Source organism: Pimephales promelas, chromosome 4 (assembly GCF_988280905.1).
Source record: "Pimephales promelas chromosome 4, fPimPro1.hap1.1, whole genome shotgun sequence".
Taxonomy (NCBI): Eukaryota; Metazoa; Chordata; class Actinopteri; order Cypriniformes; family Leuciscidae; genus Pimephales; species Pimephales promelas.
The window spans coordinates 35026116-35043618 of record NC_142772.1 but is presented as its reverse complement, the minus strand read 5'-3'; the positions used below and the strand labels follow the sequence as shown (position 1 = coordinate 35043618).

The 17503-nt window shown below is 37.0% G+C and overlaps 2 protein-coding genes across 5 annotated transcripts in view; one reads left to right on the top strand and one right to left on the bottom strand.

The window, feature by feature from the left end:
• The window catches only part of adam28 (ADAM metallopeptidase domain 28), an 86977-nt gene extending 80782 nt beyond the window's left edge, over positions 1-6195 (top strand). The window contains exons 14-23 of one of the 2 annotated variants that reach the window (XM_039658406.2): positions 2263-2352; positions 3222-3417; positions 3528-3630; positions 3745-3901; positions 4135-4215; positions 4373-4463; positions 4552-4660; positions 4743-4830; positions 4934-5020; positions 5561-6195. In XM_039658406.2, the coding sequence (XP_039514340.2) occupies positions 2263-2352; positions 3222-3417; positions 3528-3630; positions 3745-3901; positions 4135-4215; positions 4373-4463; positions 4552-4660; positions 4743-4830; positions 4934-5020; positions 5561-5587 (1029 nt within the window). In that variant the 3' untranslated portion in view covers positions 5588-6195. Of the gene's footprint in view, positions 1-2262; positions 2353-3221; positions 3418-3527; positions 3631-3744; positions 3902-4134; positions 4216-4372; positions 4464-4551; positions 4661-4739; positions 4831-4933; positions 5021-5560 lie in introns of both variants that reach the window. The other variant, XM_039658405.2, reaches the window with a different exon arrangement.
• The window catches only part of ppp3cca (protein phosphatase 3, catalytic subunit, gamma isozyme, a), a 40645-nt gene continuing 29328 nt past the window's right edge, over positions 6187-17503 (bottom strand). For 2 of the 3 annotated variants that reach the window (XM_039658407.2, XM_039658408.2), the window contains 4 exons: positions 15008-15092; positions 14329-14426; positions 11620-11646; positions 6187-8678 (listed from right to left, as the gene is read on the bottom strand). In XM_039658407.2, coding sequence (XP_039514341.1) covers positions 8515-8678; positions 11620-11646; positions 14329-14426; positions 15008-15092 — 374 coding nt within the window. In that variant the 3' untranslated portion in view covers positions 6187-8514. The remainder of the gene's footprint in view (positions 8679-11619; positions 11647-14328; positions 14427-15007; positions 15093-17503) is intronic. The other variant, XM_039658409.2, reaches the window with a different exon arrangement.

Here is a 17503-nt window from a genome sequence, read left to right as displayed (position 1 = left end):
ATTCAAAATTTCGACCCGAAAAAAAAAAACGACAGTGTTACCCCTTTCGTTTTTTTTTTCATTTTTGGGCGAAAAATTAAGTTTCTCCAATCTTCTCAAAACTCTGGATTATGATGGAGGGCTGTGAGACTTTGACCTGAGTGCAAAAATGGAGGCTCTAGACCCTTCCAGAGCTGAGATATCAAAATTCAAAATTTCGACCCGAAAAAAAAACGACAGTGTTACCCCTTTCGTTTTTTTCATTTTCGGGTGAAAAATTAAGTTTCTCCAATCTTCTCAAAACTCTGGATTATGATAGAGGGCTGTGAGACTTTGACCTGAGTGCAAAAATGGAGGCTCTAGACCCTTCCAGAGCTGAGATATCGAAATTCAAAATTTCGACCCGAAAAAAAAACGACAGTGTTACCCCTTTCGTTTTTTTTTCATTTTTGGGCGAAAAATGAAATTTCTCCAATCTTCTCAAAACACTGGATTCTGATAGAGGGGCGCGAGACTTTGACCTGAGTGCAAAAATGGAGGCTCTAGACCCTTCCAGAGCTGAGATATCGAAATTCAAAATTTCGACCCGAAAAAAAAAACGACAGTGTTACCCCTTTTGTTTTTTTTTCATTTTTGGGCGAAAAATTAAGTTTCTCCAAGTTTCTCAAAACTCTGGATTCTGATAGAGGGGCGCAAGACTTCGGCCTGAGTGCAAAAATGGAGGCTCTAGACCCTTCCAGAGCTGAGATATCGAAATTCAAAATTTCGACCCGAAAAAAAAACGACAGTGTTACCCCTTTCGTTTTTTTTCATTTTTGGGCGAAAAATGAAGTTTCTCCAATCTTTTCAAAACTCTGGATTCTGATAGAGGGGCGCAAGACTTTGACCTGAGTGCAAAAATGGAGGCTCTAGACCCTTCCAGAGCTGAGATATCGAAATTCAAAATTTCAACCCGAAAAAAAAACGACAGTGTTACCCCTTTCGTTTTTTTTTCATTTTTGGGCGAAAAATGAAATTTCTCCAATCTTCTCAAATCTCTGGATTCTGATAGAGGGGCGCGAGACTTTGACCTGAGTGCAAAAATGGAGGCTCTAGACCCTTCCAGAGCTGAGATATCGAAATTCAAAATTTCGACCCGAAAAAAAAAAACGACAGTGTTACCCCTTTCGTTTTTTTTCATTTTCGGGCGAAAAATTACGTTTCTCCAATCTTCTCAAAACTCTGGATTATGATAGAGGGCTGTGAGACTTTGACCTGAGTGCAAAAATTGAGGCTCTAGACCCTTCCAGAGCTGAGATATCGAAACTCAAAATTTCAACCCGAAAAAAAAAATGACAGTGTTACCCCTTACGTTTTTTTTCATTTTCGGGCGAAAAATTACGTTTCTCCAATCTTCTCAAAACTCTGGATTATGATAGAGGGCTGTGAGACTTTGACCTGATTGCAAAAATGGAGGCTCTAGACCCTTCCAGAGCTGAGATATCGAAACTCAAAATTTCGACCCGAAAAAAAAACCGACAGTGTTACCCCTTACGTTTTTTTTCATTTTCGGGCGAAAAATTAAGTTTCTCCAATCTTCCCAAAACTCTGGATTCTGATAGAGGGCCATGAGACTTAGACCTGAGTGCAAAAATGGAAGCTCTAGCCCCTTCCAGAGATGAGATATCGAAACTCAAAAATTCGGCCCGAAAAAAAAAAAACGACAGTGGTACCCCTTTCGTTTTTTTTTGTGCGAAAAAATAAGTTTCTCCAATCTTCTTCAAACTCTGGATTCTGATAGAGGGCCATGGGACTTAGACCTGAGTGCAAAAATGGAGGCTCTATAGCGACCAAACGTCACTGGTGAGACAAACGTGCAACGGACGGACGGTCAGATTACGTTTTGGCAGGGGAAAAACTGATCAGAAAATGTAATGAAAATGTAACCGAAGTTGTAGAAATGTAGTGGAGTAGAAAGTATAATTGCTGCAAAATGTAACGAAGTAAAAGTAAAAAGTATGCACTATTTATTCTACTTAAGTAAAGTAAAGATACATGAAAAATGTACTTAAGTAAAGTTACAAAGTATTTGTACTTCGTTACATTCCACCACTACCATTAATTCATTCATTGTCTACTTTGACAAGTAAATCACTTTCGGTTTTCTCAGAACTAGAACTTAAAAAGGCCATTTATTATGTGCTCATAACTTAAACACACCCACACACCCGCTAAGATTCATTGTAAGACATTCTCAGTGTCATTATTTCTCAACCAAGATTAACACTAAATGTTTTTGCATAGGAGTGTACAAACCCATGCTGCAATGCAACCACCTGCAAACTGACAGAGGGTTCACAATGTGCAACAGGAGAATGTTGTGAAAAATGCAAGGTAAGATTCAAAGACTTGGGGGCATTTTGCTGTATCATTCATCAAATCATGAAGGTACCAAATCAACTGCGGGTCTGCGGCAGTTCTAGTTTTCCGTATTTGTCCCAAATTTGGTTAATGTAAATTACTTAATCCTAGACTGGAACATTGTGTATAGGATACTAAATAATACATGTTTCTTTCTGTGGATGGAATAAAGTCTATGCTTCATATAAAGAGATAAATAATATAGAATGTACGGTGACCGAGAGATCTCAACGTGTTGCTACCTAAAGAAGATGCATGCAAATAGAAAAAAAACGCGTGCATATAGAAAAAAACATCCGCAAACTAAGAAAAAAACATCCACAAATTAAGAAAAACATCGTCATCAGTTCCACAACACACGTGTGCTCCAAGTACTAACAACACAACCAAATACAGAAACGCGCTGCAAGTAACACAGAAACGTAAATGTTTCTGGGGAACCAAATAAGTGACGGACCCGACTGGGACGTGTTTATTGACCGTGAGCTTCCCTATGCCCTACTCCCTTCAAAGGGCAGACGACACCGTCGTCACGACAGAGCTCTTCAAGTGGGACTTTGGCGTGAGCATGGCACGAGTGTGTCATTTATGTAACCGTTTGGAATACACTTGATGAAGGGAGCAACGAAAGACAACGTAATTTCCAACGTAATTATTTTTACCTAGGATGTTCCTATGACAACGCAGCACGTTTTCCATCAGCTGTATAATGTTAGCTGTTCTGATGACATAAATATAATGATTAACAAAGCGGTTGCAAAAAAAAAAAAAAAAAAAAAATTACATTGTACTTACTGCTCTGAAAGTATAATCTACACATGTTTTTTATTCCTCCCCATCAGATTATGCCAGCCTCACATGTGTGTCGTCCAATTAATCATGACTGTGATTTGCCTGAGTCCTGCACTGGAAAATCAGCCGTGTGTCCTGAAGATGTCTTTACAGTCAATGGACTCCCTTGCAAAAATGGGAAAGGTTATTGCTACAATGGCCAGTGTCCTCAGAGAGAGGAGCAGTGTATTAAAATGTGGGGTCCAAGTAAGTTCAGCAATATATTGATGCAACACAAAAATACTGAAAAATAATCAGTGCTGAACCCCACTTGACTGTACTAACTTTTATTTTATTACAAAAATAAATAAATAAAGCTGCTGAGGTGGCTGGAGACAATTGCTACAACCAAAACACAAAAGCACAGTACTACGCTTACTGCAAACGTTATGGCGATAAATACGTCGGATGCCAAAAACAGTAAGATTTACATCCATCTGTATATCTAGCAATAATCCTTTCACATATCATTCTGTTCAATAACTATTTTGCCCCATCTAATCAACCACCAATTTAATTTTTACTTATCTACAGAGATGTGATGTGTGGAAAACTGTTCTGTGTAAATGGCAACGGAAGTCCTAATTATGGACGGCTGGTAACATTCCTCAACTGTAAAGCCACATTCTATGGCAATCCTGAAGAGGATTACGGCCAAGTCGACACTGGCACCAAATGTGGGGAAGGGTTGGTAAGGATGATTTCCATATGCAAATTATGCTACACACACACACACACACACACATTACTTTGTAGTTCAATAGCAATACATTTCTTCAAAGGCCTCTAATATATATATATATATATATATATATATATATATATATAGGTTTACCACAATTGTGACATTTAAATTATTTTAAGCATCAGGAAGCATATTATTTATTTATTTCTATTCTTCATTCATTTATTTTGTTTATTCAGGTTTGTAACCAGAACGAGTGTGTTGACCTAGAGACGGCTTACAAAGCAACAAACTGCTCAGCCAAATGCAAAGGCCATGCAGTAGGTGAAATATTCCTTTCTTGAACATTAACTTCTCGTTTTTTTCGAGAGCTCATTGGTTTATGACTATTTCAAGTCTATTAACAAAAACTTTGCTTTACATCATTAGTTGTAACTTAGTGTGATTTAGAGGAATTAATACGTGTATATGTTACAGGTTTGTGACCACAGACTGCAGTGCAGATGTGAACCTGGATGGCTGCCACCAGATTGTGAAACATCCTCCGGAAGTGATGGTTTGTCTAAAGGTAGTAATGTTAGATACTGCATTCAAAATAGCCTCATATTCTTTTAGTTTTGAGGATCATGAATGAGATTTTTTTTTTGCACTTCTAGGTGTGATTGTAGCCATTGCTGTGGTTGTCTGTGTTCTGATTGGGATACTTCTAATCGGACTGGCCGTCTTCTTTTACAAACGCAGAAACAGTACACCACATTCATCCAGGTAAGAGTATAGTAAATAAATGCATTCACACTTGGGGAAGTCAATAAATTCATTGTATTTAATGCTGCTGTTTTCTCAGAAGCCATCCAAGGCTGCAGAAAGCTCATATAGTTGACATCCCTGACTTGAGTCAAAATAGATTGCCGACGCCAAATCAGAAGCCATCTCCGGTAACTTGCAGTCACATCTAACTTCCTTTAAACATACAAATCTCTTATAAATCCAATGAATGATGAAAGTGTGATCAGGAACTTGTGATCTTAATATTCTTAGGTAATAAAACCAACAGCACCTCCTCCACCTCCACCCTCTTCAGTCCAGTCCAGAGCTCTTCATAATGACTTCATAACTGCACGTCAGGTAACACAACATCAGTATTTAAAGGGTTGGTTCACACTGAAATGAAAATGTTCTCATATTTTATTATGACTTCAGCATTCATGCTCCACTTTTTATCAGGCAATGTAAATAGATGAGGATCAGGAGCTGTCAAGCTACAAAATGTTAAAAAGGCTTCATAAGAGTACCAATAGTCCATGTGACTTGTATATAGTATACAATATTCAACATTTACTAAAGTGCAATAGCTGCGTGTGAGAAACAGACAGTTAAATTCACTGAAAATTCTTCTTTGAAAATCTTGCTAGACAGCTTTAGTCACCATTTGCTTATTATATTCTGCTAAAAAAACAAGGAAAACAAGGTGTCTTTTGAACTACACTGTACCTTTGACCACCCCATTCACTCACTAAAAAAAATAAAAACATTAAAAAGATGATCATCAATTAATTTAGCAAACATGTTAATTTCAAGCGAAAAATACATTTAAAAATGTGGTCTACTGATTATAATGTCTTCAGAAACAAATCTTTTTCCTCTTTATGACATTTCCCCTTGTAGGCTCTAAAACCACCTCCAAAGGTGTGATGTCTAGCACCTGTCAAACCTCAAGAAGTTGAAGCCGCACTTGGGATGGCCAATCACTCCAGACCCTGCAGAAGGGATTGCGAGTGTTCGAAAAAGACTGAGCCGAGACTTAATGAATGGCAAGATTGTCCTTGAGCCAAATAATGATTTTTAAGTCATCGTTGTTTTTAACTAAAAAAAAAAGTTTGTTTGTTTTTTTACATTTATTTATTTGTACAGTCTGTTTCTGTGTAAATGAGCCTGCTTGTGTAATGATTTTCAGACTCACATCCACTGAATGTTCAAGACACAAAATTAGAATGCTGCTTTTCTAAAGTTTATAAATAAGTCACTAACTCTCATAGATGTGATAGTTTTCTAGTTTGTATAGCAATGGTTGCCAAACAGTTGAAAACAACACTGTACTTTGTAACATACATTTTGCTACAATGCACTTTCAATATATTTTCAAATCTAAATGCTTAATTTCAAATGTTTCCATTAGTTTTGTATTTATTAAATCTGATCTGTACTGTAAAATGCAATACTACTGTAAATCTACATTGAAAAACACATTCAGGTGATTTTTTTTTAAAATAAATATATGACCAAACTTGAGGTCCACAGTATTTCATTTTCTTTATTCATCTTCTCAACTGATACATCTACATAATATCAAGAATTTAAGGTGGCCTCACATTACACATACTTGACAAAAGGATTGTTCATTTAAATCCCCAATTATGCTATAATTGTGCATAAACGTTTCTAAACATTCCCACAAATGGTGTCTCTGTGTCTCTGAGCCGGTGAAGGCCTAATACTCAACATTTCAGCTCTTTAACACTCAAGATGAAAGCAAACAGAAAGTTCAAACTTACTCTTCCTTTCTTTAAAACTTCAGGTTACCAGTATACTAAGACCAGCCCACACCCTGTTAAACCATTATAACAGTAGAGCTTATCCCAGATCAGCTGCTTAATCTCAGAACTTTCATTGGTATCAGTTGAAATACATGCAAATAAATGTAGCACATTTTCCAGTCCACAGACATACAGCATTTCCTGAAGTGTGTGTGTGTGTGTGTGTTCTGCAGGATCAAATCAGTGTAGTATGTAAGAAGGTTACACTGGAATCACATTTAGTCCTATTAAAAGCTGTGAGTGCATACACCTAAAGATGCGCACAACATATTTGTCATATTATTAGTAGTTTGAATGCTTTTGGAATGAAAAAGGTGACTTAAATCAGACTCATGTAAAGAACAGGTCCAGTATTTAAAAAAAGTTAAAACCTTGGTCTAAATAAAACACAAACCATTACAAAATTAAACGTCTAAAATGTTAAATACACTTCAAATGCTTCCAGAAAATGACCCGCTAAATGAGGTGGGTTGCTCATGTGCATAGCATCAGACATTCAACAACGCAAATCAGGATTAAACCTGCTTAAATACCAGATAAACGTGCTGCTCTTTTTCAAATAAAGAAGAAAAAACACTCGCATTAAAAGCTGTTCCTCTACAGTCTCTTTATCTCAACAGTAGGCGGAGACAAATCCCAACTTTTCCAAAAACCTGTTAAAACAAGCAGCCACGTTAAAAAAAAAAAATAAAAATAAAAATCCCTCCCACATCCCTCACATAGTGTTACAGCTGAAACCACCAAGTCAGTTTGTGACACATTTATCAAGCTCTGTTAATGTCTCAAGCACGAACCAGATTAAATTCTGTACGAGCGGTTTCTCTTCAGAGGATGAATACTTTGCTGGAAATGATGGCCTGGTGGACATTCTTTAAAGAGACAATAAGACTTCCTGCATTAGAGTTACATATACATGTACTCCATTTACAAGGACTTGCATTTAGTGCAATATTACCTCCCCATCACACCCCCAAATGGGGTAGGTAAGAGCTCTGGCAGCCAACTCAGCACAACAAAAAGACTTTGGCTTTTGAGTCGATCAAAGCAACTTCACACATCCAACATTGGCTGTTACATTTGTACATGAGCTTATAGGCATACTAACAGATTCTACTGTATATAGTAACAAATAAAACTGGTAGCCAATCTCCTCTATCATCGTGTTAAAAAGAGTGTCAGAAAACAAACGGGGGAAAGAGAGCCTCGTCTCGTCTGTTAAACGACAGCTCTAAAAAGACCGAAATAACTTCCAGCACAGATGCAGAAGTTACGTTATGTGATTGATTCTAAAAAAAATAAACAACAAAGCAAGTCTTATGAAAGCACCGTCTCAAACAACTTCTATTTAAGATCGATTGTTATGCCTCCTTGCATGTGGTGTGTCATCTGGCAGGATTCAAGTGCTGTTTTAGGAAAAAAAAAACTCATTTAAATGCAAGTTTTTCCATGTAGAAACAGACACGTGGAACCCAAAGCAGCTAATATTTTCTTTTAGTCTGAATATTACTTGAAACGAAATAACATTTAAGCAGCTATAAAATAGTTTTCAATGAATTTATAACTTATTTCCCTTAGGTTTGCGTTGCCTTGTATCCCTTACAGACATTTTAATGCCAGCATATTCAGCCAAACCATCCCTTGCCAAATACATTTTGACATACAATATTATAAAACGGTATTAACTAGATCTCTTGATCTGTAAAAGCATCTTAAATCCATATCTCTGTCTTCGGGTTACAAAACTGTAGTCTCGGTTTAAAGGTTGACACGTTGTGATTGTATACCTGTATTTTGCACACTTTTAAATGTTCACTCATCTTTAAAATGTTGCTATCAAGTACATCTAATACATTTCATTTAATAAATAAAATCTCATGTTTGTACTTCGTTGTAAGTGATTTCTCTCTGTTTGTGGAATGATTCCTCTCCACATCCCAGGCAGTTGAGTGGGTCTGTCTCGTGGAGAACGTGGCAGAGCAAGAGAAAATGCTATGGAGGAGAGGAAGTGCAAAATCTCCCCGGCCCTTACACATTCCTGTCAGTGCCGTTTTTCTCGTTGGCAGTGTTAACTGTAGTACCGTCAGGTTGCTTGCCGTCCTTCCGAGGAGGCATCCGTTCGTTTATTCGGTCCAGGCCACGCGCTTCTTCGAAGTTGCGGATTTTCCGTGTAGGGGAGAAGCCTTGGATAGCTAACAGGGGAAAAGGGAAATCGAGAGAAATGAGGTGGTTAGGAGAATGTGCATGAGGATTAAGGATAACTTTCAGTGTTTAATAAGACAATTAACAAACTGCGCTAGCATACAAAACACCTTTGGTCATTTACAGTGATCAAAAAGCCCATTCTTCTGATTAATTACTTAAAAGGTTAGAAAATGAAAATTATCTCATAATTTTACTCACCTTCAAGCCATCCTAGGTGTATATTACTTTCAGCTCCTGAAATATCCTGGCTCTTCCCAGCTTTATTTTGGGAGCGAATAGTACCTTGTTTTTTGAAGCCCAAAAAAGGGCATCCATCCATCATAAAAGCAATCCATACCTCTCCAGGGGGTTAAAGCAGAACTCTTTGGTCTAATAAAACATCGGTACCAAGTCAAACGTTCTCTGAGATTTGTTTTCATGATAATCGAATGTAAAGAGTTTTATCTCTAAAAACTGTTTAGCGTATAATGGTAGTAATGGGGGCATTGACTAAGTAAAAAGAAATCGCTAGTTTATACCACTAACAAGGCTCAAAATAGCCCCATACTAACACAGTAACATAATGAGGGTCCCTGCATGCAAAAAGAAGCATTGAGAACTTTGTAAGTGTACAGACCGTTTAAGAAGATACTTTATGAAGACAGTTCACTTCGTGTATTCAGACAGGAGCCATCTTTGGAAAACAGACTCGATAAGTCGATCCCTGAAAGCCGTTCAGAAGTTCGCTTAACTTCATACAGTTCAGCTCACTCAGCACGAAGTTCGTGGTTTGACTTGTCGAGACTGTTTATCAAGACGGCTCCTGTCTGTATACATGAAGTGAACTGTCTTTATAAAGTATGCTCTTATTAAACGGTCTGTACACTTACAAAGATCTCAATGCATCATTTTGCATGTATGGACCCTCATTATGTTACTGCAGGAATCAAATCTCAGTGAACGGTTGACTAGGTACTGATGTTTTATTAGACCAAAGGTTCATTTTGCGCCGGAGTTCTCCTTTAATAAAGGCATTCTGAAGCAAATGCGTTTTGTATATAAATATTTATAAGTTTATAAACCATAATGACTGGCTTCCGGTAATGGTCATACATAAGTCGATTTCTGTCCAATGAGTGTAAACTGACCCAATGCATGACGTACTGACGAACGCAGACGCACAGAGGATAGCGCAAAACAAAACACTGTTCATGAATTAGATGTTTAAAACTAGTTTTTTTTTTTTTAAATAGAAATATCGGAGAAGCTTGAGATTGTTACCCAGCCCTATTAGTTTGAACCCATACATCCTACGCTGGAACTCGACTCTTGTGAACATGCAAACGGACATTACCACAAGCTGGTGATTATAGGTTATAAATTAATAAAACATATATGGATATTTGATTTACAAAAAAAAGCATCGCTTCAAAAGGCTTTGATTAACCCCTTTGAGCCATACGGATTTCTTTTATGATGGATGTGATAGGATATTTTTTAATATAACTCAGATTGTGTTTGGCTGAAGAAAGAAATTCATATGTGCCTAGGATGACTTTCATTTCAGAGTGAGTAAATTATGAGATAATTTGAATTTTTTTGGGTGAACTAACCCTTTAAAACTAAAAAAAAAAAAAAATGCAATTGAGGTGGTTTTTAAAAATGGACTAAAGACTATAGGACTTTTGAATGGTAGTGTATGTCCAGTAAATGATTATAGATTATTATAATAATATTATTGTATAAAAGCAACCAATTATCTGAACAATGATCAGAGAGTATAATATGGCAGCAACAGTTGTAACTTGCCATTTTACAGTGTAAACAACACACAACTTTATGTGATACAAAAAATATATATTAAATGCATATACATATTAGAATAAACCCTAAACCTTTTATATGTATATACGTATAAAAAATATTTATATTGTGCAAAACAAAGGAGAAAAAGTAAAAGGGAATGAGTGTATTATTTACAACATGGAATTAAATGAGATTGAGTCAATTCAGTTAAACATTCTTATGGATATCACTCATTTTTTAAAAAGTGCTTGAACTGAACACATATCTAACCAAACAACACACACACAAACAGGAAAGCTGATTCTTGCACAACTGCCAGGGTTATTATGTCCTGTGACATTGTTGTAAACACCAGGCAATTGCCAAAGTGAATCATGACCGGTTCTAGTTGACAGAGCAAACACAAAATGCCCATTCAAATGGAGAAAAATAAATAAAAAATAAAAAATAAAAATGGAGATGCAGCTAAACTTGGAAATCAGGTCAGCGACTCGACAGCAAGAGTATCTTACTCTGGCACACATATCGTACCAGCGTGTGTGTGTTTGTTTGCACAATAGCTTAGAGCCTTGGTACATTACAGCAGCAGGCTAGAGGCCTCGAGCAAGATTGTTAGGCGTGAACGGGAACAGACAGTCTTAGGTGTGCAGTCGTGACAAGATTAGAATCTGAAAATACTCGGCAGAGTGAGGTCTCGACCTCTCCGCAAATCGTATGGGAGCATGAGAACTATCATGCTCTAGCCAGGACCTGGGACTAACCAGCAAACCCCTTCAGTCAGCAAGCAACATCGAATCAATGAGGTGGAGCAGGAAGCCTCGTTCCATGACTGCATGTACGGTTGCAAGTGTCCGCATCCATCACATATCAAAAAAAATAAATAAATAAAAATACTGGCCCAGAGTAATTTCAGGTTCTTTTGTAAAATCTGAATCTCATCTGGGAAAGAAATGCCCTATTGCTTTGTTAAGCTGCTTTCAATTAAATTCACAAAAAATATGGTGGTGCAAGAATACAGATTTTCCATGATTAGTCTGAGACACACACAGACACTGAGGTGAACGACAAGGCGTGAAAAGACACAAAGGGGAAGACAGTACAACTTATAGGGGCAGGATATGACACACAGTACTGCGAGTGTACCTCGACCCTCCTTTGCATCTACGGTGGCTGTATTAGCAAGCGCAGCAGGAAGTAGCCCAAAATGAATGGAAAAAGAGGTTATATCATTGTGATTACATTCAACCCCCCAAGCATATTAACCCATACACCAAATCAATGCAGTAATATTAGTAGGTAAAGAATCAGACAGTAATGTAAACAGAGAGTCAGTGAGAGAAAAAGCAGTTAGTTCTTTACAATCAGAGGGGTAAAACAGGCTTCAAAGATGTAATATGTAATTACTGACAGCTAGTGGTTGAAATAGGTACTGCAGTCCAAATTTAAAACATTGGAGGGAGTCGTTCCCCCTGCCCCCTCCTCTTCAGACTCGACGCTCAGGCGGGTTGCAAGATTGAGGACATGCAACAGGAACGAGCGCAATTGACAAGGGAAAGTGACAAGCCTTATACTGTAAGTTGATCAGATAATGTATACGTTTGCTCTGGTCATAGGGCTTTCTAGGTGGATGCCGAGGCTTTATACGTCAGGTTGAATCTGTGATCTCGGATTCATTTCATTTTCTGGCTTCCATGGTTGCCGTGTTCTCCACCGACTGGTAACCCAGGGTGTCGAAATGCTATTGGGTAAATAAAGTGAATGCTATATATTATTTACATATATATTTTGAATTGATCTCTGATTTGGAGATTTCCACAGTCAAAAAATGCAGGCAGACACAACTAATCTATGCTGTATCAGCTGACAGGAGAGGATGGTAGTCAGACAACCAAACCTTCTCATAATATATAATTTTCAGAGTACATGAAGGACTTATTGGATAGTTATAGCTGGAAATGTCCAACTGTCCTAAAGGAACAGCTTCGTAGTTTCTTTAATATTCCTCTCGGTTCTGCAGGTCTAGTTGGCTTGATGTCTGACACACATAGACACTGAAGCCGACCTTTTAAAGGTCACAGAATTTTCTATATGTACTTCAAATAGTGGCATCCACCCACGGCCTCCCTCTGATTTCCCTCCCTCACTCTTTCACTGCTCACTTGTACAACGTTCCCTACACCATTGGCCTTTAAATGACCTTTAGTCCTAGACACCTCGCCAACAAATTCATCTACTCAGAGTGGACCGGTCAATCCAGAGAGTCAGGAGGCAACTCTCATGACAATCACCCTCTGATTGGCTCTATGAGTTCCCAGAATTTCTGTAGTGCAGGTGGCTAAATCATGAGGCTTAATGTGAGCCTACAAGGGAAGGGCTTTATACAGCACATAGGCAAATAATCAGTGTAAACATTACATTAGTTTATAGGTGAACAGCAGGATGTAACAGATGTACAGAATAAGATAGGCAGTTTGTGTATTTGTGATTATGCAACATTATATTTTAATTAAAGAAAATTAAGCCTATTTCTAAGAACATTAATATTTCTTGAACTAAGACATTATTTTCAGGACAATAAACCCCCTTTTCATCAATTCTCATGACTTTGATACAAACTGTGAATTCATATTAAAAGGAAAAAAATAAATCACATCAAAAGTTTGGGGTCAGTGCGTTTTTTTTTTTTTTTAAATAAGCACTTTTATCTATCAAGGATGCATAGCCAAAAAGTGACAGTAAAGACTTAATTGCTACAAGGAAAATATGCAAATCAGCATATTAGAATAATTTCTGAAGGATCACGTGACACTGGAAACTAGAGTAATGATGCTGAAAATTCAGCATTGCTGAATTTTAAAATATATTAAAAATTTTAAATTTTATCCAATTTTAATATATTATATTATATATTTATATTAAAAACAAGCTCTCTCTGCTTGTTATGCGCCCTGTCAATCGCAGAAGTCATTCTATTCTATCACTCACCGATCAAAATAGGCTTTGGTGAGACAAAAATTTGCTTAGGCGGCCGCCAAAAAGCGGACATTCTGGAGGTTTTAGAAGATTGACAACCAGAAACTAAAAAGAGACCTGGTCTCTATTTGACACCGGCTTTTAATTACCCAAACCTGTCGCCACACCAGGCGTGTAAAAGAGACAGGCGTCTATTTGGGACTCGGCTATTTTTCGAAGATTTATATATATATATATATATATATATGCATGATCTTCCTGTATTGTTTTTAAAGTTTAAAAGCTTTACACTTGCATCAAAGAAAGCAAAACAAACAAACAAAACAAAAAAAACAATAAGGATTGAATAGGGTGAACTTTAACTGTTGTGAAAATAATGTCCCAAAATGCAAAAAGGCAAATTCAATGGTCCTAAAATAGTTTAATTTTCTTTATACAAAACATCTCTTTTTGACCTGGACAATTTTCACAGGATATGCCCATTTAAAAGATCAACAATAAGGATCTGAGACGCTGGGGGTGTGGGCAGTGATTTTGCAGCGATTACCGGAAGCTTTCTAAGAAGCGAAATAAGCAGCCAGGTGGAGTCTAGAAAAGGTCATGGAGATGGAGAGCACAGCCCTCATCAGGATCTACCACAATGAGTTCTGATGTATTTTAACATGAAGGAGAGAGATAGATCAGCATCTTTAGTACCTGGCATGCCAAAGCTCATTCTAGCTGCCGTGTGCTGGTACTTTCTGCTTTAGTATGGGGGCCAGTGCAGAGTCACACGTGGTAATGATGATGATCCAATTATGACTTCCGGGTTGGATGCGATAGGCCTTCAATTGCATTTCTCTAATCTATCATTACAAAACCACAAACATGCTCACTTACCACTCTGTAAGGTCTGCTTGCCTCCAGACAACACTCCGACAGGTAGCGTTCCGGTTGGGGTGAGCCCTTTGAGGGTCAGTACACTCTCGCTCTCTTCCCTGAGGCCCAACACACACACACATCGTATTAGAGTTGAGTTCAAAGAACTAAATGGCACATAATCAATTAGGATGGGGTGGGCGGGGAGAAAGAGGAAATATATGGCAATTTGGAACTTTGCTGTAGTGCCAACCTAATCTGAATATTGCTCAGAAAACCAGAGACAAAAGACTTCAAGATATTCTCTATTCCTTCATTATCTATGGCATTGTTCATCTGGAAAAATGTCTAATACAATTAGACCGTTATTCTGCATGATGACTCACTGACGCCAGCTCATTAAGCCTAATGGAGGAAAGATTGTGTGTGGCGTTAAAACAAAACTTCATTCTTTGTATGAGGTAGTTTTTCCAGCTCTTTATACAAACATTTAAAAAAAAACTGTAATCATTTCCAAAGCAGCACAGTGAATAAATATATATATATACACAGTATATATATATATATATATATATATACACACACACACACACAGTATATATATATATATATATATATGTGTGTGTGTGTGTGTGTGTGTGTGTGTGTGTGTGTGTGTGTGTGTGTGTGTGTGTGTGTAAATACTTGCATTCAGACTGACCTGAGCACAGAAAAGACTCTGGCCATTTTCCCAATGGCACGGATCTTATTTCTAATCACCTCCTTACGGACAGCTGGAGTTCCACCTGTGGAAACACAAAACCAGTATCAAAACTGTCTCCCCATAGGACCTTTGACCCACAAACCAGTTAAGTGGGTTTACACTTTTACAATGGATAATTGAACTTTTAACTGTAATTGCCCCCCCACCCCCCAAGTGCAATTGCAATAGCACTTTTAACTGCATTTGAAACAGTTACTCTTTGTTAACTTTATTTTTGATAAAGCTAAATTAATAATAATACAATTCGAGCAATGAATAATAAAAAAAATTAAGCAATGAATAATAATACTTTTTTAGTAATATAAAAAAAAGTAAAAAAAAAAAAACATTCGAATTTTACTATATACTGATGAGCCAAAACTTTATGACCAGTCACAAACTCATTCAGCAGGATATTGATATTGCACCCTGTCACAGTGCACATATTTTTCAGAAATGGTTGAGACCTGATGTTGGGCAAGGTGTTGCCCTGGCCTCCAAATTTGATTTGAGCATCTATAGGATGTGCTGGACCAACAAGTAGCTCAACCTCGTAACCAACCAGACTTGAAGTCTTGGTGCCGGACACCTTCATGGGTAAGCGCAGGTTTGGCAGTACGTGGAGGACCGAAAGCATTTTCGGTAGATGGTCACAATCAGTGTTGGGAGTAACGCATTACAAAAGTAATACATTACTGTAACATATTACTTTTTGCTGTAACGCAGTAGTGTAAGGCATTACTAATCAATTTTCAGTAATATTTTACTCGTTACATGTTCAGTGAGGCTTGTATTACAGTTGTATTACAGTGTATTGTCTGCTTTTACTTCTTAAAGGCAACAGACTGTGTGAAAGTTTTAAAGCAGTCTTTTAGTGCCAGTTCAGAGCGGTCGCGTCTGTAACATTGTTTTTTCCTCATAAATGCGAAAACGAAAACTAAAATAAAATGAATATTTTAAGTTCTATGGAGACTGGAGAGCCAACCCTTCCTCATCCGATTTGCGCAGTGTAATTAACAGAATTACAAAAAATATATTTTGCCTCCTATTTTTTTGTCACGCATGAATGTGTGTCTTTTCCCTAATATTAAAAATAAAACATAGACTGATATTTGTCTAATGTCTGGAGTCCTTTAAGGAAGTAGCCTATATACGTTTCAATACATGTATTTTCTGAGAATTTTTATTTCAAGTTTTGACTGCAAATGTCATGTCCATAATGCTGGACTTCCCCAATTTTCAATAATTTATCCTCAACTAGTTTTGTGGTTAACTTCAAATGTTAACTTCAAATAATAGTAATAGCCTAATTTAAAGATAAGGCAGCATTGGATCTGGACGGTAAGGAGAATAACGGTGGGAGTTGGAAGAGGTGTGTCGCGATTCTGTAGGTTCGTGGATCTGAGTCGTGTGGCGAATGGCGATTTCGGTTTCGTTACAGCCCAAAAGTTAAGTTCTACTTAGTTATTTTGGTGAAAGTAACTCAAAAGTAATACATGAGTAATGTAACGCATTACAATTCTGAGACAGTAATATTGTAAGGTAATGAATTACTTTTAAATAAAAGTAACAAGTAATACCTAATGTATTACAGTTTGGAAGTAACTTGCACAACACTGGTCACAATGTTCTGGCACATCGGTGTATAAGTAGTATATTTCTTTTGCAATTTCTTCAGTTTGATGCCAAAATAAAGCTTGGTTTTACCCAAAATGCCAAAGAATGCTGTGCAAATATATATATATATATATATATATATATATATATATATATATATAGTGCCAGACATATGTTACTAATAAATGTATCATAATAATTATTATATTTATTAATAATAATATTTTTAAATGTATTATTATCCCCATAATTAATTATTATTTAGTGGAAATTATTTTAGATAATATTTGGCAGAAACTGCAGGAAGGCCTTAGTGCTTCATTGTGTAGGCAGGAAAATGCTGTCAAAGGGTTTGGAATTGTTTAGAATTCTCTTTTAATTGTTTGAAAGTACTCAAATGAAAAAATAAAGTGAGCCTGGAGTGCTTCAAGGTGCACATTGTAAGCAAACCGCATCATTTGGCTTGTGTGGGCTTGAGAGTATTTGCATAAGAACATCACGCCTTTGCTCTAATAATTTAAGCAGATCAGTTTCTGGTTTCATAATTGCACAAGGCAAATCCACAATCCTACGGTGTATATATTATATTTTAAAATATATTCAAATACAAAATGTTACTTTAAATTGTTATATACTGCATTTCCCAATATTAATCTTTTTACATAAGAGTATATATCATGTGATTTCTACTCTTCAGAACAATCTGTCTAAGAAGAAAGTATCATGGGATGACATCAGCAGACACCAGACCTCCAGGGAGAGCATCTTAGACAGCCAGAGTGACAGTTGGACACTTCTAAGGGCCTTCTGTCTACGCTGATGATGACCAGACAAACA